Genomic DNA, 25819 nt, shown 5'->3' on the forward strand with positions numbered 1-25819 from the left:
TTTAAAAAAAAACCAAACCACTGTTGAATTCAGAAAAGGTAATGACATAATATCCCCATGCTCACAACTTTCAGCCCCTCCTTGCCCACTCTGGGATGCATCCACAGCAAATGGAGTAAGAGTCACTCTGCTGCTCTGACAACACTAACGCTCCACACACCAGCCTTTGACAGGAACTCTGTGAACAACAAAGTATTTTAAAACAAGTTCCAGAGTTCTGCTTCCAGTAATACTTCAGCCAATTAGCATATGAATATTGATGAAAAATGGAACATAAATCCAGATTTAGCTTTACCTCCTTCATGTTTATTGTTCTTCTGACAAACTAGAATAATCATGGTACCAACACATTTCCTCATTTAGAGACGAGTACCCAAACCAATTTTCAGTTTCATCCCTGTTAATACTGTGTCCACCTGGATTAATTAAAAGTCCAAGAGATCAACTCGTGTGATTAGGATGCATTTATTCCTGATTCTAGAACTAAAACTACACTTCTGTCAAGAAGTTCCATGTAAGGTAGTGGCAGTAACAATACAAGGAAATAAAGCATAAGTTCCAATTTATTCTTAGATGTGAATGAAGTCTAAAAATAAACCAGACCAGGATATGCAAATAAATCCTCTAGCACAAGTTGATGTTTCTGCCAGCAAAAATATACCTGACAATATATTCTGTGCTAGTTTTCCAAGCAAAAACCCACGTCTTTAAAACCTGTAAGAGCATCTATTAAATGGTTACTGAACATTCTCACTCTCCTGAAATAGATTAGTAAACTTAACATTTTTCAGTGCAGTGCTTGCTTACATTAAGTGCAAGAGCCCTGAATGCTTTACTTTGTTTTTTCATTAAGATGATCAGGAATCATCTGCCTTTTTAATGCAACTTTGCAAATATGGAGCAGTTGTTTCCTTTCAGATCAAACAGGTTTAGTAACGTAACAGAGCAAATATTGAAGTAAGCACACCAATGTTTCCTGCATTCCCTGTGCCAGAGGCAGAACTTCTTTGAACTACCCGGGCAATATTTTAATAAAAGCACTGAAAGCCTTTTTTAATTTAGCTTGAGTTGTTCACTGCACAGGTCACTTATCTCCATTTGCCACTGTCTGCTCACGTTTTCTTCAGCTGACTTTGTGGTTTGCTTTGAAAAAGCAAAAATGTGGCTAAAATCTTCTAGGAGCCTACAGTCAGTCACTGCTGTCCTGGCACTGCTGTCAAGATCCCGATATGACAGTAGTTACAAAACATTACCTTAATTGAACTGCTGGGCACCACAGCATTTCCCAGTGTTGTAATGGCTCCTTAGTCTACCAAGCCTAATTATGCCTGAAAGCCTCCTTTTATTGCCAAGCTACTTCCTATATTACTTATTTCAGTGTCTTTCTGGTAGCTCTCTTATTTTAGCTGACATAACGTTGTTATTCATTCATGTCTCTATGTACTTCATACATACTTTTCTCAGGAACGTACCTTTGATGTTTACAGTTCATAAGATGTGGTTATATTGAATGAAATTTTAGTATCAACATGCTTTAACTCTTACCTTATTCTATTTGTTTTATGATTTCAATAAACGTTATATGGACTTGCTCAACTTTTCCAATGTTGATAAAATGTATCTGTGCTAATCTAAGGTGTTACTTTAATCATTTGAATGCTGTACAGATTATTCACTTTGCAAAGGTCTCCCTGAACTAATTTGCAAGCAGTGAAATTCCACAGCAGGTTGACTCTATGAGTTTTGGTAAATCTTTTCTTTAGTTGGTACTTATTGCAAACTTTCAGAAATTTAGCTTCATCCAGGCCAGATAGCTTCTAACTCTGCTCCCTGAAGGAATTCTTTGTTTGACTGTAGCACTGAGTTTTTATTACCAGATTTTAAATCTCTACATGCCACAGTTGTCCATGAGCTTACCTCCACTCTTGATGAGAATATCAAACAGGTCATCCATCTGCTGACTGTGTGCACTGGAAATCTGGAGTGCAGGAGAAGAACAGGGTTATTCTCTTTCATGCAGTATTTTTTCCTAAGCTGATTGTTCCTGGCTTCTCTCAATAGTACATAACATGATCAAGACTAAAATGCTTAATATGCAATTGTCAATCTAGAAAACAGAGAAATAGTTTGGAGAGACACTTGTAATCCCTGTGGTCTGTTTAAGTACAAAGGAATAGGAAAAAAATCTGAAAAGCATGACCAAGATTTCATGAAGGCAACCCAGAGGTGCAGAAAACTAGGGATCAGAGGAGAATTACTAATCCGGTTTTGTACTAGGGCAATAAAAATTGCAGGACTTTGGGTGGTGCACCCTGAACTGCTTTCCCTCACAGATAGTCTGTGAATGGCCATCATGTAAGATACATTTTATTGGATATGTTTGGGTTTTTTTCCCAATTTGTAATTTATGTTCCTTTATTTTTTAAAGAGGGGGTAAGCTTTCAGGAATTTCTTATCTCTNGCCATCTCCTGAATATCTGATTCTATGATTCTATGATCTGAACCTTAAGCAAAAGGTAACAAAACCCCTCACAAACCCATTCTTTCAATACCAGGTCTAGAAAAAGTGAAAACTTTTATGAAGGTCTCAAAACTAAAAGTGTTTTAAAACTTGCTCTAATATAAGAATAATGAAATGGGAGTTCTGTAGTTAAACACAGTTATAAAAATAATAAGAGGGTATGTTAGCAAATCTTGACACTAAATTAAAACAAACCTAAAATAAGCGATGGCTTTGATAATTCTAGAGAAAAACAATGTTTTTAATAGACTAAACAGGAGAAAATAACAACCTCACGGTGCGGTGTCTGAATGTTGCGGGTCTGTTTTATGGCCTCTTCGTAACGAGGAGGATCTTTTGTCTTGGACACTGTGTTGTTGAAGAGGGGCTGCTGAACAATGTAAGGCTGGGCTTGGGATGGAGAGCCAGGCTGTGTGAAACAACAAAGTCAGGACTAAATAACTAAATTGCTTCAGGGAATGCAAGATGTGTCAAGGTCTACAGATTAGACTTTGTCACCCCCACTACATATTAGTGTAGGTAATCAGAGGGATGAAATGAGAGTTTCTGTCTCACACATATGCACATTATAAATATTATTAAAATCTACAAAACGTTCTTCCTTGAGTGAACTGCAGTACATGCACAGTCACGTTATTTAAGAATAATAACAGAAAACTGAACTGTACAGAACACTGTGGGGCTGACCTTACCTTACTGGGAGTAGCAGGTCCATTCTGCACAGGGGGGACCTGATTACCACCGGTGTGAATGTTAGAGTTTGATGTTTTATTAATAAAAGATTGTGACGGCGTTGTAACTGGTGCAGTCTGATAGGAAAACACTGCATTTGATGTGGTAGGTGGAAAAACCTGTAAAGGATTAACAGATCAGTCTTAGACTGTGGGTTTAAAAAAAAATTAGTAACATTGGGTAAATAACATCAATGAAAACTATTTCTTCTGAACTACTTGCTTGCTTAAATTCCCTGTTAAGTGAATGTTATTTATACTGATTTTCCCCTCCAATGGATTAATTTGTAAATCCAGAACAACTGATCTTTGAAAGAAGCTCTGTGCTGTGACATGCTTTCATTCACTGATAACTAGAAATATTTTCCTCTGATTTCCCAGGAAGCATGAGGAAAGGGTAATATAATTTTTCCAAAATACATTCCAAAGACTATTCCAAAGACTACAGAACAGTTGAATAGCATATCCATGATTTCCCCACCTAGTGGACAGTCACTAACATGAACTTATTCCTAGCCTGATACAAACTGGTACATGTATCCACACCTGTCCTATGGTGCCACTTTTAAGACAGAACAATTGGTTTGTGCCAAACGGATTGAACAAGCTGTCTGAAGGGTACTGATGCCCACGGAGTGGTGTTCCCCTTTGCTAGCCAGCTCTCCAGACAATAGCAAGGCACAATCATTCACCTTCTAAGATCAATTCTTATCTGGAACTAGAGCCCGAGCAGAAGCAGATTAGGTGACACTGCACAGGTACAATCCCCAAATCACAGCAGAACATGGGATTCATGAGGCACTGGAGTATAAACTTGGAAGGCTGAGATATTCTGTAAGAGTTGCACAACATACTGTAGCAATTACCCTCTTCATCTTGAATTTCAATTATTCCTCGAGGCAGGCTGAAAATCTTCCTTGTCCTAAGTAATATGAGCCCTATAATCAATAGCACTGATAAGGAAACAAAAAAGGTCCAAATCTAATCTCCAAGTTCCTAATCATAGAGGTCAGCCTGGAAGAGGCTCAGAGGAGGAGAAAACCTTTTCTTTTGTGGTGACTGGTGCTGAGGGGTTGCTATCAGTTACCATATGAACATGACTGGATTGGTACTCACAACTGTACATCCAGTGCTGATGAACATCTGTTGGAATGGGACATTACAGAGCTCATTGTTTTGGGTAGAGAGGAAGAGGAGGATCTCTCTCTAAATTCCCTGCATTCCTCAGGAAGAGGTATGGTGGAGTTTTGGCTCACTGGAATTGCCATCCTCAGTATCTGAGTCCATAGTTTTCTTCATAAGTAAGGATGAAATCAACAAGGAAAGTAAGAAAACTAAAAGGAACTTCTATAAAATAATAAATCTCTGAAGCCACAGGTAAAAGTTTTCTCTTGAGAACTGCCTGTAAGACTTCTATTTTGAGCCAATGGCAAATAAGAGGAACTGACTGGAATACCTGGTACTCCACTGGTACCAAGCATGAGGAAGGACATAGTAAGAGCCATGCCCTAAGAGTGCCATTAAGACAAAAAGTCTTTAGACTTATGTATTTATTTGCAAATGAAAAACAGAGTCCTAAAAAAATTTTTGGAAAGAGAAGTTAGAAGCCCATTGTATCACACACAGAAATGTGGTACAGGTGTTAGGTGACTTGCTCATTTATATATAGCACAGATGACACATAAAAGATTCTAAAAGCAGTGCCTGGAATTACACAACTATTTATCTTAATGCTTACTGCCATCCACAAACCTTTCTGACTTGCTGGGTCTGACCGAGTGCGTGCTGCGTGCTGGGGTTTTGGTTTGACTGTGGAGTGTGCATCTGAGCTGCTGGTATTTGTGATGGGGTCTGTATTCCAGCTTGTGATTGAGCCTAAAGGATGAAGATAAAATATTTGCATTATTTGTATCTCACAGTAATTTACATCATGTAAAAAGTCTATTGCACTAATTATGCAGAATAGCAATAGCCTGTATTCTGGGAAGGATGAGCCTGAACTGTGCACAGGAAACACAGCTGTTACTGTGTTTGGTACTGGTGGGTTCCCAGCCAAAAGGTGATGTTTATTTTGCCAAGAGAGTTTAAGAAAGATAAAGACAAACTGGAGAGTCCAGTGGATAGCAATGAAAACAACAAGGGACAGAGAGGGCACAGATCAGTACAAAAGGACTATAAGAGCTGCGTTTGAGTAACCAGAAGACAAAACTGATGATGCAAGAAAAAGGTTGTTTTTAAGATCATAGTAATTTTTAATGGCCAGTGAAAGGCAAGAAGTGTGTCTAGCCTCACAAAAGACAAATTCAGCTGGTAGTGGAAAACCTTCTGGAATATCAGTAAAGTAAAATACCAGAACAAGCTGCTTAATGTTCTTCCAGAATTCTACCAGGATTTTAGAACAATTCAGATGGAGATCTGGGTGTGTAGATCTTGCACTGTGGACTGTGGGGCCCATCCCCAGCAGAATTTTCCATTCCCTGTGAGGATTGCTGAATACAATGGTGCATGTGCTGCATCAGGTCTCAGCCCACAGTGTGCACAACAGCCAGGGACACCTGGAGCTGAAAGAATACTCTGCTGGCAAAGTAGCCAGGTGAGTGGCAGGGGATTTTATCCAGTTATGTCCCAACACAGCCACTGGGAAGTATCTGCTTACTTCTACCTTAGACCAACAGCTTACACTGTTTCAGCTTGGTCAGATTACTTTTATACCTCTGCATTTATAACCTGTCTTGGTTTATGCTGCATTTATTCACTGTGATACTACCTATAATCAGCCTAGAAATAATATTTGTGTAAGCATGGTTTCTTTTTATAAGTCCATGGGAGTTCTACAGCCTGGCATTCACATGTTAAATAAAATGAGCCATCATCACAGAAGGAAGTTCACACATGTTCTGCAAACAGGCATACCTCAAAATAAAGTACTGGGATCGTAACTCTCTATTACAATATGGAGGTAAAAAAGTGCTGGGATATGCTGATATAAAGCAAATTTTGCATGGAGGCAGTACCTAGTAAGACAATTGCTTTTCGGGAAAGAATATCTGGGAACAAAAGTTGCAAAGAAAGCAAGTACCAGAAGCAGATATGAAGAGAGTGGCACTTAAGTTTTTCTGCTCTCTTCTCTCAAGCAGAAACAGGCTAAGCCTGATTTTTAAGTTAATCTTACAAGCAGTACATTTACTTACTTATATTAAATTACAAACTAGTGCCATGCAGTTTACATGATGAAAAACAGAAACCCCCTTACCTGCAACTTGATGTTTCCAACTGGTAGCTGCACTGCAGTGGCAGAATTCGGTCCCTGGATAGACAGTGGAAGGAGCAGCTGTGCAGTTCCTTGGGTAGTTAATAAAGCTTGAGGTTGGGCAACAACTGCAGTTTGAGGCTGCCTCTGTGGATTAACATAAAACTGAGAAATGGCATTCTGAGGTTCAGCTTTGGCCACGGGTATCTCCTGCTTGATAACAACTGCCTTTTTGGCAACTGGATTCTGGCCACTAGTGTACACTGACTGTCCTAAGGAATGGCTGGCCACAGGTATGGATGGACTGGTACTCGAGCAGTCAGCAGGAGCAGTTTCATCTTTGACAGCAGCATTGAACTGCTTCTGTTCCAAAGCAGCTGAATTCCCACATGTCTGAGACTGTTGCTGTTGTCCCCGTTTTTCAACCTCAAGTTGCATTTTCAATACTTCCACAAGTTTTTGCTCTTGTTCCAGTTTCCTTTTGAGCTCTTCAATCTGCTTCTCCTTCTCTTGGAGCTTGCGGTCCTTTTCTGCCACGTCCAGCTCTATGGCTGAGATGGTGCCGCTGCCGCGGCTCTGGTTGTCATCGCTCAGGTTTGCTCTGAGGGGGGAAGTGCTCAAGAACTGCGACGGCGACATCATGGTCATCATTTCTGTGAAAGTATCGGCCATGCTCGTGTCATCTGTGCTTAGACTCGACTGTTCTGAGGGAGAGGGGGATATAGGCAAAGGAGAGCTGATGTTTTCAGTATTTACTATTTTGCTGCCAGGTCCAGTAGATGGTTTTTCTGCAGGGAAGCTGGATATCGTATTAGCCACTGGTTTATTTAGTGTTGCAACAGGAAATGCCACAGTCACTTCCCCAGTGTTACCTGTGGCCCCAGCAGAAGTGGTTACTGTCACAGAGGTACTTGTAGCAACCCCGTTGTTGTTGAGATCTTGGTAGCTTTTCAGACGCTCAATGAGATCTGTTTTTGTTCCAGACACTGGTAATCCCCTCAATTTCAACTCCATTTTAAGTTCTGCTACCTGAAATAAAATAAAGCACGATAATAAAAAAAGATTTAAACTTGCTGATACACATTCTACTTTATTACATCTCAATAAGAAAAATCATTTTTTGCTAGTTATTCCACCTCTGGGTTCTGGCAGCATGCATGATCCATGACCACATTTCCGTGACCTGCTACCTACTCACTGTTTAAGTGGCCAAAATCTTAGTAGTGTTCAGTTGTACAAAGAGCAGTAGCAAACTTATGATGATTTTTAACAAATGTTCAAAATGGAAAAATGCACAAAAAGCTCCAGTTCTGAGGTAAAAACTTGAGAAGCAAACCTGTAGATGATGGCAGCAGTGCTGCTGATAAAAGCAGTGAACCCCTTTGCTACACCACCAAGACACACAGATCTATTTCTGAGAAACTTTATCAGGTCAGTTGGATGATTCAATAGACCCATCAAACACAAAAGGCTCTCCTGCTAATTAGCAACCAAGCAGTTACAGCTATGTGCCATCTGGGTTTCTTTAACAAACAGTATAAGGAGTCAAAATTAATTTCTGATAGAAAAATGTTCTGTTTTCCAGTAAGCTTTCAGAAAAAGCAAAGTGCAAATGTGTTGAGTGTAAATTAATTATGTGCTTCAAAATATCAATTAAAAAAGAACAGTCACAATGACTGGCTTCTGTTTATGATGAACATACAGCACAGCTAATTGCAGAGTTGGGCTATATGTGTCTTAGAGCTACCTCTAATAAAATAAAAGAACCTCAGGAATATTTCAGTCCTTAGCCAGTCTAGAATTTAAATTGGAGGTCCTTGTGATTTGGAAATGATGAAAAATCACAGCAATACATTTTACATCTCTAAAACCCACAGCAGTTTTCTGTGAAGTAACTCTCTACCTAGCAATGACTATCAGCTCTTTCCCCCAGTCTGCTCTAAGTTTTCTGTTTTCCAGCAATTCATTTCTTAACTCTTAATCACAACTGACTTCACTCATTCCGTGGTAAAACCACCACCACATGATCTTCCAAAACTTCTGGTTTTTGTCCCTTCAAAACTAAAGCAATGCTCATTCCCATCCCTCACAAGGGAGGAAGGAATGCAGTGCCCACTAGATGTCCCTACCCCGCTGCTCAGGCTTGGCCTGTCCGTGCTGTTCAAAGATCTGAATCTTTAAACTCCCACAAGCTGCTTCAGGTTCGTTTTCATTACGTCCCTCACAGTATGATTTCCTGTTAAAGTATTTCTGAAGGAACAAAATCCTATGCAATGCCTTCATAGAGCAGTTTAAACAGTTTACACAGTTATTTATAACTTCAAGAAACTTCTACAAAATTTAGTGTTCATTTTCAGATGATGTGTTGAACTCTGGTAAGAAGATCTCTTATTTTCTGTTCTCTTTTACTGGTGTTATTTCTGTGTTGGCTTTATAGCACTGACCTCTCTGAACACGTTTTTATTAGGGCAATTTTAATTTATACTGCTTAACTAAACCTCTGCATTGATACACTGAAATTGTCATGAGGAAACTATTGCTCCAGTGTTTAAATCTGCCTGGGCTAAAATGTCACATGAAGTGAACCTTATAGTTTACCCAAGGGATCAAAATGAGGTACCTATACAATGTGTCTGAAATCCTTCCTCTTCTAATTCTTTGGGAAAGAAATGTCATTTCTAGAACATATGCATGTGAGGAAGCTCTGTTAAATATTTTAAGTTCAGAAGAGCTGTGTATGAAAAACCTGACACTTATTCTAAACAGTTAGGAGGAAAGCAGTTTTCATTGGTAACAACAACTGAGCACGTTCTTGACAGTCCCAGTTTGCAAGTAATGCCCTACAGTAATGCACAGGAATGGACAGATCCCTCTGATCTTTTACCTTCAAGTCATCCAGGCTGGAAGGCAGAGGCCCAGGTTTCCTGCTGGGAACGCTGCTGTTCTGCCGGGGGGAGCTGGCAGCTGACGTGGGGGTGCTGTTGTTCAGAGTGTTCAGTGGCGTGTTCCCGTTGTTACTCTGTTTGTCATTCAGTGGCCTTCGAGTAATAAGAGGGGCAATAATGTCAATGCTAATTATATTATGTTTTCAACCAAGAAATTCTCAATCTAATGTCTATCAAGCTAATGGTCAAATTAACTTTTTTTACAAATACATATTTAACGTAAGACTTTACCATTAAATGTAAGACAAAACAGACAAGAAAACATAGCAGAGAGTAGTATGTTGCTTTTTATTTTCTGTGAAGTGTACTAATTTATGCTTCATAGTTTTGATTGTTGTCATAGTATCCCTGAAGGATACTGTGGACTGCAAACTCAAGTTATACAAATTAATCATCAGCTAGGACAATTACTAAGTTTTTTGTTTGGCACCAATAAAAAACCCCCACAACACTGAACTCTGTGTATCAACCCTACATACATGCCCAACATTCATACACAGTAAGGCAGTTTACTTTGAAGATGTATTTTTACCAGCTGTACTCAAAAGAATCTCGTACAAGGATCTCAAAGTAATGGTAAAAAAATTAAAAATGCCATCATTTACACTGGGTACCATAAGTCAGCTCTTTTATTTGGTTCAGCTGATTTCTGCAGAAATGTTTCTGAAATGTCAGTAAATGGAACATAAGAAGCGTGGGTAAGCAGGCAGAAACACCACTAGGCCAAATGTTAGGATACATGGTAATTATAAATACAACCACAGATGGCAGCTTTAACTTTCCTAGCCTCACTTGCTGAGGAAAAATAACTGAGTGAAAACTCATTTAAAAAACAGTTGAAAGTCGTTTAATTTGGGGTTGTGTGACTGTGGCATGTTACACTTTAAGCACTTCTAGGAAATGACTGGTCTTAGATGATGAGAATGAAACTGCAGATAGTCAGCTTCTCATTCTGCTATGGGGTGCTGTCAGCTCTTTAAACATTTGTTTTTCTGACTGCTTCTGCCTATAAATCAGCAAGTATACTTCTCACTGTTCAGTGCTAAAGATCAACACTGATGAGGAATCATATAAGCATTACAGATGAGGCTATAAACAATATACAGATCTTATCTAATTTAAAATGACTGTTATGTCTTATTGTAAACTGCAAGAATGTGTTTTGTGAAACTGATATCAAAAGAAAATAACGCCACAATAATAGTATGTGTCATTGTAAAACAGACACTGTAACCTTCTCTTCTGCTCTGCCTACCTACCACATATTCAAATGACAATGGTGTCAAAACTTATGAGTTTCAAATATTCATCTCGTCAGAAAAAATGCATCTGACAGGTAAGAGGTTCTGTTTCCATGAAACACAAAAAAAACTAGGACCACTTCAAGGCTTATCAGACTTCAGGAGTATTTTAACAAGAGAACCACCACATTGCCTTGTTAAATGAGGCAAATAATACCCCCAGTGATGCACAATGCCATTTAAGTTTTCGTGGGTTCCAACGATCTCAACAATTGCAAACCACATTTCCTTGTAAAGCACTAAGCCTATAACTGATGTAAATGTCTTTTCTGTAAAGGACACAAACAATGCTTCACATACTTCAGTGGTGCAGGCAGAATTGTCTGGTAGTTGTAGTGTTGTTGCTGTTGGCTCAGGATCTGCAGCTGCAAAAACAGTTGCTGCTGTTGTAGCAGACGAGCATAGTTGGAGTCCATCTGTGGCTCATTTTTCTCACCTTTCTGATCAGGTGGAATATATTGATGATACTTCAATTTTTTCACCCTTGGCTTGGGTTCTTTACATTTCTTGCTCCGATGTTTATCAGTTGGGTTCTTTGGGTGGCTTTGCTGTTTATGGATGGAAAAGATTGAAAGAGCTACAACAGATGTCATTTAAAGCAGTTATGCCTGGTGCAGAGATAAGGCATGCTGAGCACATTCACTGAAAAGAGCTGCTGAACACAATTATCCCTGCAAACCTCCCCAAAAGAACCATCTCCCATCTCCCAAACAGAAATGCTGTGTTGATCCATGCACATTTATTACACACACAGCCTGTTTTGGGGGATATCTGAATTTGTCATTAGGGTCCTGCATTAAGTAAGCTGCTACGAGTGCAGTGATTTCAAAGGATATAGCCACATTTATACTAGAAATTCACAACTAGAGGTCATCCTGGTAAATGAACTGAGCTCATTTCAGGTAGTTAGTAGAAGTCTACATACATATATGCATTACACAGCTGAAGATAGCAAAGTTACTGAAATGAAACATTACAGACATCTTGTAACACAACCCCCTAACTGTATTTGAAATGGTCAGTGCAGAAAGAGAACTGAGTATGTTCTTCAGATATTAAAACAGAAGGATACCATCACTTCTCTCATGCCTTCTGCTTATACATTAAATTGGCTAAGAAAATAGTTTTGGAAAGGGGGCAGTGCTTTTCACCAGTTTGGTTACAGACAGATCATGAATGCAAGATCCTATTAAATTATTCTCCATACAGAACTAGGTTAGAAGAGATTCATTTCACCAATAGGAAGTCGAAAGTCGGTACTGTCCTTATTCCTTAAAAATTGCTTCCATAAGCAATGTAATGCATAATTCTGCATGAAAACATCTTCCAGCTGTACTGTAAGGACCTCTTGGAGTAATGAGCTGGTCCCTACAAGTGTTACTTGACCTTAGCACACAAAAGCTTTGAGTCACCAACCCCGTGTGTCCCGTGACCACTGGCAGAAGTTAATTGTTAGCTACAGGCACTCTAACGTTACTCATGGACTTTTCCATTAAACACAGCACTGGAAAAGGACACAGATAATGAATGTTGCCCTCAGATGCCAAGGGTACAGTACCCACCTTCACTAAGGTTGGCCCAGGCTTTGCTGCAGAGACAGTGTTTGTGGTCAGGGTGGTGGCAGCAGTGGAACGTGTGACGTGCTGTTCGATTGTTGAGGGAGTTTTGAGAAATTCAGGAACTGGAGAGGTTAAAGGTGGATACTAGTATTAAAAAAATATAAGGAAAAAGAGAAACATTAAAAACATCCACCACCTGAATAACTGAAAAAAAGGTGAAAAGGTTAAGGCAATTTACTATCATGGTAAATTCACAAAATATTTTTGGAAGGAATGGTGAAAACAGAACTCTTTCATGTACATGCCTACAACTATTCTATGAAGCACATTTTGGCACACTTCAAACATAGCAAATAAATCAGTTTCTTACCTTGACTCCTTAGTTTGCTAAGGAAACAGTGCTTTAGCACTATAACTTTGAGGCTTTCAGTATTTTTTCTGCCTATGAAATCAGAATCTTGTGTACACAAGGAGGATCTTAGCAGCCAGACAAGTACTGCCAGATAAGCATCGCTTTCATGAAGGTCAGACATCAACACAGGCAAACAAACTTCTTGTTTGAGCAGCAGCACAGCAGGTATATTTTGAAGACACTTGATTCCTATATATTTTCACAGAACCCCACCTCTGACTGCCAGGAGGTGCATTTCTGTACCTGACTGCCAGCACAAGTGTAAGATACTGTGCAGGTACAACCCAGGAGTTTGTTCCCTTGATCTTACAAATGTGTGGAATTTCTTCCATAAACTTACTATAATTTCATATAGGCTTAGAACTTCATTATTGTTTTTTTCCTGGCACCACTATACCTACCAGAAAACTCCCCAGAGTTTTCCTACATTAAAATCAAACTTTGCTCAGCTTAAATTTGTCATATCAATTTTTATTGTACTGAAATTGTTTTCTGATTTAAAACCTTAAAATTTCCTTCTGTGGTGAATATCCCTCTGATGGGATGTAGACTCTGTACATAAACAGATCTCAGCCCTTGTGATCCTAGACATTGAATGAATTTCTATTCTTTTCTCACAAAGACATTTTTCATTCCCTGATCATCCTTACCTGTTACAGGTGGCTCTGTTACAGGTTTCCTTAGTCTTTCCTGGACATAAGTAACTGGAAATGTACAGGATATTCCATGTAGGGTCTCACTGGATCCTTACAGTGGCATTAACACTTCTACTGGAATTATCTCTTCTGACACCTTTAAAATCTTGTGATTTTAAAGGGAAGTCCCCAGCAGCTCACAGTCACTGCCAAACACTGCCCCCAAACTGCCTTCTGCCCTGGTTTTCTCTGGAGTCTTTGTCACTGGAAGGAGAGGTTTTGCGTATTTTTCTTTTTAAGAACTATTCCATTCTATTGCAATTCCATTTCTCTCCTAAAAGCCACATCAGCCAGCTCTTTCTGCAGAATAACAATCCAACTGTGTGCTGACTATGCTTCCTACCTTTGTTAGGTGACCCATTCTTACGTCAAGGTTGTTAATGGTAACATGAAACCAGAATGTCCCCAAATCAACTCCCATAGACACTATTACCAATTTCCTTTCAACCCAAAAATTCCCTTTGTGTCTCATTTCTGGTAATCTCCATTTTCAGTTTTGCTAGTGTTTAATATCATACAGTATTAAATCCAGACAGATGAGATCAGTTGCATTTCCATTGTTTAAGAAAGTAGTTAGATCACCTAGAACAATGTTCCTTTTATAAAAGCCCCTTCTTTTTTCTGTATATTCCTATCAGTAAACATCCCTTCGAAATTAATTCTAATTAAGTCCAACAGGTACTTCTCCCCAGTTCATTTCTTCCCATACTCTACTATTCTTCCATGAGATTGTACCACAAAGGACTGAAAGATTTAATGTGCCCTGTCACTGAAACAGTGTGCACGTGCCTGTCTCGGGGTTGTGTCAGTCTATGGTGGTGGGCTAAGGATACAAATGTCTCTATTTTTATCTCCAAATTTCGAAGTGTTTGCTCTGGAAAGCATCAGGTATCTACACAGTGTCTGTTATTTGCTGGACTTGCACAAGAATTGCCAGGGGACGTTAGAGGGACTTAGCCTTTGAAAAAGGGTTCTGGATGGTTCCAACATCCTGCACTCCTGTTGCTATCAAGTTTAAAAGGCATATTCTAGTTACAGCAGTACAATTTAAAAAAGCACTTAGTTTGTCTTTGAATCAAAGTTTCATGTACCATATTACCATAAAGCACAGAGGAATTCTAATGACCTCGTGATTTTCTATTTCTTCAATTTTCTTTTCATGAAGTCCCAATTAAAAGGCCTTTTAAATGTTTGCTACTTCAGCTTATTCATTACATAAGCTTTTACTATTCATCATTCTGATCTTTCTTGAAGCCAAATGAATAACTTGACTTCAAACATACTGAGCTACTCTTTACAGGCTATGAAAACAAATCCATGATGACAGCACAACAAAACTCTTAAAACTGGAAAAGTTAGTAAATTAGAAAAACCCAACCAAACAAAACCAAAACAACAACAATAAAACCATCCACTACCAAAAAAACAAATCACCTCTTTAATTCACTTTGTGTGAAAACAGTGGTGTTAAACATTCTCCTCTTGCCAAAGTAAATTACTTTTTCCTTACATTAGTTTTTATCCTGACCTATGAAGGATTAATGGCTACATGAAACACAAAGCTTTTTACAGACTTTCCAATTTTACCTGCAAGTGTGAGATGAAGTAATGAACCATGCATATAATTTACTTTACATGTCTTCAAATTCAAAAAACTGAATTTAACAGGTCTTGACTTCTTAACTTGATTACTGCATAAACTAACAATTATTTCATTTGAATAGATCCCTCTTTTCAGGTAATATGATTTCTGCACCTTTTCTGCTGGATGCAAACAAGCATCTAGCAGGTCAACAAGCTACAGTGACTGTATTAAGAAAACAGTCATTATATTCTGTGCCATCAAGCAAAATACTTCAGTTGTTTTGAAGAGAACTGTTTAATGTCTTGTGAATTGTGAGCACCACAATTTGGTCTGTTTAGAGTGTGATTAAAATGCCTAATCCTTCCCAGATGCACATACAGTGGGTTAAAGCAAGTTTTAGGTCACCAGTCAACAAGAGCTGAAGTTCTCAAAGTTATGTTGCGTCCTCTGAGGTCTGGAAATGTGCAGAGGAGGAAGCCTTGCAAAGAACTCTGGCTACACTCCACTGCTTTCAAAACGTGCTTTTTCTATTTTTATTGTAATAAAATTTAAAATTTATCAGAGGAAATTAAAAGAATAAAGGAGCAATTCGCAGGCACATCTCCTGTAGAGACCTGCTGCGCTGTTGTTCTTTATTTCAGAGGGAACAACAAGGTAAGCATCTGTTTTATTCTGCAAAAGAGCAACTTCTCATGTTGCTCTTCTCACAGAAGTGGCTGTAATACCTTATGAAATCCATAAGCAAAGGACTGAAGTTCTATCTGAAGTGCTTTTTCAATCACATTCAAGAGCTCTGTTACTTTGTTTCTGTAATCACTGATCTCTCTTATGCTTCCTACTTGAAAAGCTTTTGGCTGGTATTATTTCGAGTGTTTTTATTTAACTCTCCATTAGGAACCTAACTCGTTACTTAGGAATCTAATTTCATGTGGTTTGTTTTCAATTTATTCAACACAAATTATATTCTCTCAACATGAAACCCAAATAAAATGGAAGTGCCATACTTTGTGTCCAGCACTGGTTTTGAACATGAACTTTGTGATACTTTTTCTATCTACTGTGGTAATAAGAAAACCAAGGAGAGCAATTCCAGACCCTGAACTACTCAGTTGCCAAGTGTCCATGGTCATCCAAGACAATATGGTCTTCAGAGTACCAAGTACACAAAGCTGAGTGCAATATTATTACACTGACATAATTTGTAAGTCACTTCGAATATATAATGCTATGACGAAAAAACAAGTCTTTCTACTAAAATATTTACTGAAGTATAAACTTGAATCTGAAACATAAGTTATTTTTCTGTGATAATACAGCTGCTTTTGTTTATGTACATCAGGAAAATGGGCTGACTGAGAGAAACAGGAGCTCAGGGTCAGGACTTGCCCAGCTGCAGAAATTTAGTTAAAGGCAAAGCCTTCTCCTCTTAACTGCTCTTAGTGAGTTTAAAATGACTAGCTGAGGTATGACAGAAAACAGCAGGAATAATTATTTAAAGTAAATATAGTAACCTTTAAATAAACAGGGGCTCTCATTAATGAATAAACTTACTGATTAACTCCAAGGTGAAGATGAACACCTGAGAAGCAAGCACTGTACAAGATACTCTAGAAAGCATTCAGGTAACTATGCTTGTGCATATAAACCCGTGCTTTCAATAGCTCACAGAAGATAAAAGAAATTAATTTGTAGCACCTGATGTTTACTTACTGTTTTTACAAATTATTTTACATCAGCTCTTTTATAATGTATTTAAAGACAGGGTAGGTGATGTTACTGTCCATTTAAAATCATAAAAATTAAACTGTTCCAAGAAGAGTTCTCTTTCACATTTTTTTGTGAAAAGTTGTTTTCATTCAAATTCATTGCTCTTTAAATCTTCACACATTTAAATCTACTATAAAGACAATAATTTATCTGCCATGACACAGTTGTTTTCCTTTCTTTCTAAGTAACTCAAGAGAATACTAAAAATCTCATAGAACAATCAACATAAATGTCATTTTCATTTCTTAAATAGAAAATTCCTTAGGCACTTTTTTAAAACTATAAGAAAGAATATTTAGATTCTGTGGGAAACCTTTTTTTACGGACTTTTCTGAAGATAATGGAACTGACGTCAAGTGTTGTTTCAGCTCAGTTTAATTCTAATGAGTTCAAGACCTTGCTCAGAATGAAGACAGACATTAAGTAATCAATAACAGCTGAAGTAAACCATGGCCATGACCTTTCAAACAACTTCTGGGAAAACTGCAGATCTTCTATGGGTCATAATGAATTTCAGGGAATTTATGGCTTCACTACAGGCTATGGGAATTTCATCGCTGCCAGCAGCTAAGCTGGGGCTCCAGTCTGTGCACTCCCAAACAGAAAAGGGAGTGCCAGGCCCCCCTCTGCAGCAGCACATGGATTCATGCCATGTGAAACCATGCCCCATTTCTGTAGCTCCAGATCAAAAACACACTGTGAAGATTTAAACATTTAAAAGCTGTACCTGTGTTGCTGTAGCAGCATTTGGGGTTATAGGTGATGGTGAGTCACTGGTTTTTGGCTCACCAGGGGAAGCTGCTGAACCCTGGGACTCTTGGCTGGCTGGCTGATCTGGTGATAAAGCATCGCTGCTGTCTTCATCAAATGAAAAATCATCCAAAGCTTGAGGATAATTCTCTTGTCCAACTGCTAGAATGTTTACAAAGAAACAAACGAAACCCATTTTTTTTGGTTGTACAAATTAAATTTAGACATTCATAGTAGAATTAGCCAATTGCTGGAAAATGATCAGTTTTCAGCAGCCTAAACATATGGTGCCTATGTATTTATTGTGTTTTTAATACAATGACAGCCATATTAAATCATATGCAAGGAATGGATAAAACCAAACGTTTAGCAGAAGTGGTTTTAGTAAGAGATTAAAAGGAATGTTCAGCACATGTGGAGTGCACACAGACACCTCCAACACACTGAGCATTGGCCACAGCTCTGCCATTACTTTGTACTAAATCAGTTCTTTTCCAAGACAGTACTATACTCCAGCTATATATATAACTTACAAGTTTCCAATAAAAATAGGATGACTTTAATTAAATGATGACAGAGTTTAGGACTCAGAAGCTGAGAGAATAAATAGTAACAAACTTAGCATATGTTTCCTTCTAGCGAACTTTGCCCTCAGGAGTTAAATGATTATTTTCCACAACGCCCTGGGGATAAGGAACAGAAGCTGTGGGATTTCTACTTGCCTATAATAGCTTCTTTAACACTGGAGTCTACAGGAAGAATATTTTTTTCTACCAGTTCCATAGGGCCAGGTCTCTGAGCAATCTTCTCATTGAGATCATCTGCCAGGCGAGCTCTCTTCAGCTTCATCTGAGTGGCCTGGAGAGAAGGCTCTGCAACCGTCTCTGCAAGGACACATGGCATTGAATATCCTGGGCCAACCTTTCCCCAGTTCCATGACAAACAACACCCTCTTGCCTTTGCAACAGCCATTCCACTTTTATCAAAAACAACCCATTAGTATTCTGAGAAGTCTCAAATCAGTAAGCAAAAGTAAGATTATATGAGTAGATGTTGTTTATCCCCATGACTGTGTTTTTCTAGAAATGTAATCTCTTCTTAAGAGCAGTAATACCTTTGGTAAACATCTGTATAATGTCCAACAACAAAGCAGAGAATATAAAATAACAAATGCCTGTTATAATCTGGAAGATTTGCTGCTCTAATGGTTTACCAGTATGAGTTGTGGTAAAATTTAATTAATCCACTGATTTTTGGATTCTCTCTTCACAAATTTCTTTAAAAGTTTACCTTTAAAAACAGCTTCTAGCACAAATTTGAGTCTTCAAAACTACTTTTCAATGAAATTATGGAGATTGTCAATATGAATGTGATCTATCAATGTGGAAGCTCCTACTAGGATTTAATATTCCAATGCATGTTTTGAAAAATAATGGCTATTAAATTCACTTATGGTTATTTGGTAATCTCTATATTTGGTTATGGGGAAACACAGTAATGCAGCCCCATTCATAAAGAGACTTGTTTCCAATGACTGAGCAACAAGGAAAGTTAACACAGCAGGGTAACAGTCATTTATTAAAGGTTCAATAGGTTTTATATTATTATGTTTATATTCTAAAGGTTTTATAAAGGGGGAAGCACAAGACTGTCGGATCATTTTAGGGCATGAGTAAGAACTGAAGCCCTACAAGCATTCCACACAGACCATGGCATAATTACCATTAGAGAATAAGAGCAATATGCAATAGCAAACAAATACACTGTAGACTTAGAGAAACAGAGCAACTAAACCTTCAGAAATAACTGCCTTTGAAGTGTAATTCAGTCAGACAAGTGAGTGCACAGGAGCCCCTTCTGCAGCAGCTCAGGGGCCCAGAGCTGGACGTACCTTCCAGGATGTGCATCCTGACCAGCTCCGAGCGGTCCGGCCGGCTGCGGATCTTGTGCTTCAGGAAATTTTCAGTCTTAGAAGAAAGGAGGAAATGGCATTAACTACTGTTCACTAGAAAAATCAAAGTTTGATAAATCCCATATCTCCAGTCAATGACTTGTGCTCTTTCATGCAGATGGGTGGACACCACTGTCAGAATATGGGGTTCGTTTTGCTTTTTTGTTTTCCTATCAGTTAAGCAGTGCTAATGAATTTCTATCTTCCCCAAACAAGTTGGGAATGTTGCTGGATTTGATCCCATATCACCATATAATCACAACAGTACAGATTTGCTACAGAAATACTGCACAAGCGTAATTTACCCAAGTATCCCATCTTTAACTGGGGGGAGCATTACATTGTGACCACAAGTTTATCACCCACCCTGATCTGTGAAGGCTTAGGAAAGTTCCTCTCAGATTTGACACCCATATTTTATTTTAATGAATTCTTCCAAGATAAAAGTACATGTTATTACTGTAGTGCTAATTTTCCATGTACTCAGAGAATTTAGTATCACACACAACTGACTATCCATTTCCAGATGTTAATCACAAGTTTACACAAAGTGGTTTACCCTGGCTCGCTCCAGGCTCTTGATCTGCTCATGGAATGCAGCTGGACTTTTCAAAGCTGTGAAAGGAGAGTAAGAGTTAAAAATGGCAGCAGTGATTTCCAGAAGAAATATCCTAATCAGCACATGTGCATGGGTGTTTCCCACCACCTCGGAGTCGTGTTTGCATCTGACCAGGCTTACATCTGATTCATGCTAGTTGGGTTCACCTACATGCAGCAGAGCAATACTCCTACACAGAATACAGATATTACCATGTAACAGTTCACTTGGTCACTGTTTGTTTACCAATACAGTTCCACAGTAGAAATTGTATTAGGTAAGCTTCAGAATGCCAAAATACCGTTTCATAAATACTGTATTTACTGTCTGACCATACCTCACACTTGCTGTTATTAGAGAGAACTGGACTGTCCCTTAGGAACTACTGGTGCTGATTTAAAAAAAAATAGAGACCTTAAATGTTCAGATTAAGGTTAGCTGAATAGCCCAAAAGAGTAAAAATCACTATTCAGCTAGAAATAACATAAACTGTAGAGTGCTTCATCTCACCTGAATTGCTGGAAGGGTGAAACAGCAGCAGGCACAATCCATCTGAATTGCCATGCTTTTGGCAGAGGAGATACCACAGCACAAAACCTTTCACACTCTCTGACAGTTTATAAGTTTTTTTCCCAGGTTTCACTCAAAAGCAAACACATTGTTCTGTTCCTGAAGGTAATCAGCACTACAGACCTGGGGGGTGATGATGCTTTAGTAAAGCAGTCTCAGGTCTGCTGCACACCCAGAAAGCTTCAAGAACAGATTTGCTTTAAGACACTGTGCTTTCAAGCTACAATTCACCAGTGCACACTGGGCTATTTTTAATCACTTGCCATAATTTTGGTATGTTTCAATGGCTGAGGTTTTTGTTTGCTTTTGATTAAAATCACTTTTCACAGTTGAATCTCTTGACAATTTGGACCTATTATCTTGTGCCCAGTCTCATTCCACACTGTCCACTTGCGGATTCTCGATGCTCTCTCTGCATGCCTCAATTTGTTTGGCAGCCCTTGCCATCCTACTCTTTAAAGCTGGCTTTGTTACTAATGTCCACTCAATTATGTAATTCAGTTTATTTAGCAAATTAGTCATAATTATTTAAATAGAGAAAATAAAAGGAGAATCAGACTACGTCTCCAAATCCTTGAGTTTTCCTCACAATTGCTGAAACATGAGGTAACATGATGAATTTACTGCATGCTCATGGAGGTTACCAAAAGGATTCCACAAGTCTTTTCCAAATGCTGATGTTATTTTTAATGACTCTTCATTATTTTATATATTCAGTTGAAAAGACCCACAGTATTGAAATACAAATGACTAGAAATAACACAAGTCTTACGTGGCATGATGCCCTGGTCCACCAGCTGTTCTCGTGTCCGTCTCTGTTGCAGCCTCAGCTGAAGTACTGACAAAAGAAAACATTGATTCCCATGTGAGCACAGACAGTGCAAAACCCCACGTAGTTCAACTTCAGAAATATGCTCTGTCTATTCAGACCTGACAGTCCCCCCCCTAAGACCTGCTGTTCACACAGTTCAGAGCAGTGACTCCCAACCCACCCTGGCAGTGGAGGTTGCTGCTCTGTGCTCACAACTGACAGAGGGGCTGCATTTCACACACACATCCACTGTTCCTATCAGCTGGGCACTGTAAGGGATATTAAGCATACATCAAGAAAACAGTGAGGTAAGAAGAATTTATACCATAAATTGCAACACATAATGATTCCAGAGCCTTATTACATGTCCTAAACCAATCTTCCAAGACTTCACTGCTGAACCAGAAATCATGTTTCCAGAGCATTTCAGAAGAAAAGCTGTACGTGTTTAGTTGATGGTTTTTTCTTAAGGATGTTCTTTTTCATATAAAGGCTGATTGTACATTTAAATAAACCTTGCTGAAACACAAGAAACTGAAGAGAAGCCAGATTTTATGTGGCTTACTTAAAAACACCAAAAAAGTGACACAATCAGAAACAGACCTTATCCTCTCTCTGAACATCAGAAAATGCTGTTTTCCAGACTAAGTGTTAGCATAATTACTTCAAGGAAAAAATAAATCCAATACTGTCAAACATGGCAAAACTGTTTAGAAAGTTTGAGGTAACTTCTTATGTTTCATTACATTTAATAAAATACAGTTTCTCATTGTTACTGTGTGAGTAACCAGTGTGACACACATTACATACTACATCGGGAACCACAAAACCTGGGGGAGGATATAAACATAAAAGCCTTGTATTTTCAAAAATTATGGCTTTTTTTGTAAATTTTTCCAGGGAAAAGAAATAATAAGGAAAAAATAGTTGTTTCTTTCTTCTACTGTTCCCTTCCCCTTGTTTCTGTATCAATTTATCATAGTGCTTCATTATCTCTTTGGCACATACAGCTATGACCCCAATTTCATCTTCTGAACAAGGGAGGGTCAAGAGAAAACATACATTAAAGATGTAATATTTACATTCTTAAATTCAGACTTGATAGCTTATTATGGATGTATGATTATAGTATGCTGTTCCCATTGTATTTCATGAGGAAGCAAAACAAGCTAATGCATTGTCCAAAACATCAAAATGAATGTAATTTCTGAAAAATTAAGCTAAGGACAAAGTTCATTGTTTCCAGAATTTAAAAGGAACCAGCTTATTTCCTGTTCTGCAGTACAGGAAGGATACTCCTCTGGCTAAAGCATTAAGACCGGGAATAGCAAGTCCTGAAAACAAGAACATTATTTTCTTATGTCACACAAACATTGAGAGTTTAAATACAAACATCTTAGAGCTGTGGCACAGCAGATCTGTTCAGATTTTACAACATTGTTACACAAGAATTACAAAGGACAGAGATGAGAGAATGCAAAAATAACAACATTAAAATGTAAATTGATGAAAAATCATTCAAAAGGTACCTGAGTCCCTCTGGAAACTTGAAAATGCCTGCTTTAAGTAGGGCATTGTATTTTCCAAGTAATAGCATATGACTGTAAAAAGTTACCTGAAGAATTATTTTATAATAGTTCATTTTTGTGCTCCTTAATTTCACGTGTCTCCAAGTAAGCCAAGACCTCTTCCTAAGGTATCCCTTACCAGGAGGCGCAAATGTGTGCTCAGAGGCTGTGCTGGACCCTGCTGTCAGAGCCCTCCCCAGGCTGGGCTGGGGCTGGAGCACAGTTACACACTCCCACCAAAGCCACAGCGTGGGCAGAGCAAGTTCAAATCTTCCTGCAGAAACCCACGTGGGTGTCCAAGTCCACTTGGTCTAATCTACCAAAAAAATGCAACTAAGGGTGTGCAAACAGGCATTTATGGATGGATATCCAACTCTACAAATCCACAAGCTTTAGTATACAAATATGCATTAAAAAAATCATTCCCATGGCAGTGCAGTTCAAGCATACAGTCTAATGATATAATGTTAAGCTTCTAACCCTGGGGATACTTCTCAGAACTTCCCCCATCACTGACACAAAGCCCTGACTCAGTCACTAACTGGTGTGGTGATTACAGGAAAGCAAAAAATCCCGGGTATGTTCTTGTTTTGGATTTCCTTGCTTACAACCAGTAAGATCAAGCAAGCTCAGAGTCTGCCTTAAAACTAGATGTACAATCCCTGTAAAAATCTTAAGCAAGTCTTACCCACCCAAGTCATGTGAAAGAAAATTTATATACAGCGTGGCACGACTACTGTATTCAGACCCAATATTTTTGGTTCTGAGTAGATTAAAACTTGTCTTTCTTCTGTTCTTTAAACTGTGGTTTCTTTTACACAGCTAGAAAGCTCTGTCAGGGGTGGAAAACCATGTCCTGCTCTGGGCAGGAATCTCATCCATGGTGTACAGCTGTATTTGGTCCAAAGTTATACCACACTTACATTTGGCTTTCTTGGAACACCAAGCACACTACAGATGTGTCTGCCAAATCTTTTACCTAGTTACAGGTCAGTTCTAAACATATGCCTCTTTATTTCAGGTCCAAAGTCTTCAAGCAAAATGACCTGCTCCAACATCAGTGATGTCCACAGTGGGGCTGATTATGTCAGACACAGTAAGTAAACCAGAATTAGTAATTTTTTCAATTAATTCCGTGGAACACAGTGAATGCTGGCAATATTAGACCAGGTGCAGGAATGTTAGGACTGCTGTGGTTCATATACCAACACAGAAGAGGCAAGTAATTGATTCAGAAATAATGCATTTGTGGTGGTATTTCTGATTTCTAAGAAGCTTTTTCCTCAGACTGTCTCTGTTACTAAGCTTTCTCACAGACCCGATTTTGTAGGTGTAGCTGGCTCAGCTGTAGCTGCCTAAGCTTTGCTAGGATGGTGCTTTCAATGTTAGTAAACACAAGTGGGAAAGAATGTTATTACTGAACACGTTGTAATGACCAGTATTTCCAAATGTAGATGATGGGAAGCCCTGCTATGACATTTATTGTATTGTATCTAGGGTTTGTGGCTTCAATTATGATCAGACATTTGGCTTAAGCTTTGCAGCCAAACTGACCCATACCTAAAGAATGTATCTGCACACAACCCACATGCACTTGGGTGTGAGCCTTTAGCATTTCTTAGCAAAACCAGGGAACCAATCCTTCCTGTCTCCTAACACTCCCTGCCTGCACAGCATCTGGGAACTACACTGGGCATCACAAAGCGAATCAGGGAGGATTTTGAAGCTGTCCCATCTGTATCTGGACAAGTCACAAGAACTGTGGGAAAACTGAAAAAAAAAGGAGATAGAGAAGATACAGAACGTGCAGTTATTCACTTTCTAAATAAATACCATGAACTTATAGATTACATAATAAAGGACAGCCTGTAGCATGACTAATAGGGAAGCACTGCAGGGGGAATACGAAAGAAGAGATGACTCATAGTTAGGAAGATGGTATAAGATGATAATAATTGAAGAGTTTGACTTGACCAGAGCAAGGAGGTTAAACAGAAATAAAACTGGATGAAAACCAGATGTTTGCTTTTGCAATCAACTCAAAATTAAGAAGGTTAAAAAAAGGTTTGGTGTCTAAATTTAAAAAAAAAAAAAAAATCCTGAGCAATCAGATGTATTATTAAAGAAAAAAAAATTTCTAAATAGAAAGCAGTTGTGAATAAAAACACTAAATATATTATTTTTAAAAGCTGAAAAGCTAAAAAAGTTTTGCTTTTCCAAAGCAAACACACTGGGGAAAAAAAACAACATTTATATCTCTACAAAAGACCTAAGGACCTAAAATACTTTTAGCCCCCACACAAAGTAAAAAGCAGAGATGTTCCTAAGGAAGAAATGGCAACACCTGTACTTGAGTTGCATAACTTCATCTAGTCAGAGCATTTCTGGGTTACAGATGGTCACTACAGACAACAGTGACCCTTCTCTTCCCTCTGTGGGGTGATGGACTGCAGTTACAGACAGACTTGTCAGACTGGAGGTGAACCTGAAGTAGGTAAGGAGCAGGAATGAGGTTTGGGAAAAGCTTAGAAGAAAATGGGGACTCACAAAAAGCAGCTCAAAGAGCAGCCAGCCAGCCAGGAAGATGGGAGTCATGGAAACTAAATCACAAGTTTTCAATAAGGAAAATATGATGAAATTATCTTCAAAGACAAGGATGAACGATGTGAGAATTGCACTTTGGCAATTTATTTCAGTGAGAAACCATCAGAATAGAATTCAGGTTGTTTTAAATCTACCATAATTAAAGCTGATACAGACTTTGCTTATCATATATATAGAAATCAATACAGCAAGAGATTTCTA

The 25819-nt window shown here is 38.5% G+C and overlaps 1 protein-coding gene and 1 long non-coding RNA gene across 9 annotated transcripts in view; one reads left to right on the forward strand and one right to left on the reverse strand.

Annotated features, from left to right (window-relative positions):
• The window catches only part of LOC108494441, a 64509-nt gene that overhangs the window by 9131 nt on the left and 29559 nt on the right, over positions 1 to 25819 (forward strand). For both annotated transcript variants that reach the window (XR_001873846.1, XR_001873845.1), the window contains exon 3: positions 24036 to 24110. This is a non-coding gene — a long non-coding RNA (uncharacterized LOC108494441). The remainder of the gene's footprint in view (positions 1 to 24035; positions 24111 to 25819) is intronic.
• Positions 1 to 25819, reverse strand: part of MKL2 (MKL1/myocardin like 2) — a 71259-nt gene that overhangs the window by 5415 nt on the left and 40025 nt on the right. For 5 of the 7 annotated variants that reach the window (XM_017809014.1, XM_017809013.1, XM_017809016.1 and 2 more), the window contains 13 exons: positions 21408 to 21473; positions 20027 to 20082; positions 19408 to 19483; positions 18239 to 18400; positions 17494 to 17678; positions 12311 to 12451; positions 11049 to 11296; positions 9387 to 9540; positions 6506 to 7531; positions 5005 to 5127; positions 3214 to 3372; positions 2793 to 2930; positions 1918 to 1978 (listed from right to left, as the gene is read on the reverse strand). In XM_017809014.1, coding sequence (XP_017664503.1) covers positions 1918 to 1978; positions 2793 to 2930; positions 3214 to 3372; positions 5005 to 5127; positions 6506 to 7531; positions 9387 to 9540; positions 11049 to 11296; positions 12311 to 12451; positions 17494 to 17678; positions 18239 to 18400; positions 19408 to 19483; positions 20027 to 20082; positions 21408 to 21473 — 2595 coding nt within the window. Of the gene's footprint in view, positions 1 to 22; positions 179 to 1917; positions 1979 to 2792; positions 2931 to 3213; positions 3373 to 5004; positions 5128 to 6505; positions 7532 to 9386; positions 9541 to 11048; positions 11297 to 12310; positions 12452 to 17493; positions 17679 to 18238; positions 18401 to 19407; positions 19484 to 20026; positions 20083 to 21407; positions 21474 to 25819 lie in introns of those variants that run through there. The other 2 variants (XM_017809020.1, XM_017809019.1) reach the window with 2 other exon arrangements.

The sequence above is a fragment of the Lepidothrix coronata genome, unplaced genomic scaffold (genome assembly GCF_001604755.1).
Source record: "Lepidothrix coronata isolate B3197 unplaced genomic scaffold, Lepidothrix_coronata-1.0 Scaffold24, whole genome shotgun sequence".
NCBI lineage: Eukaryota > Metazoa > Chordata > Aves > Passeriformes > Pipridae > Lepidothrix > Lepidothrix coronata.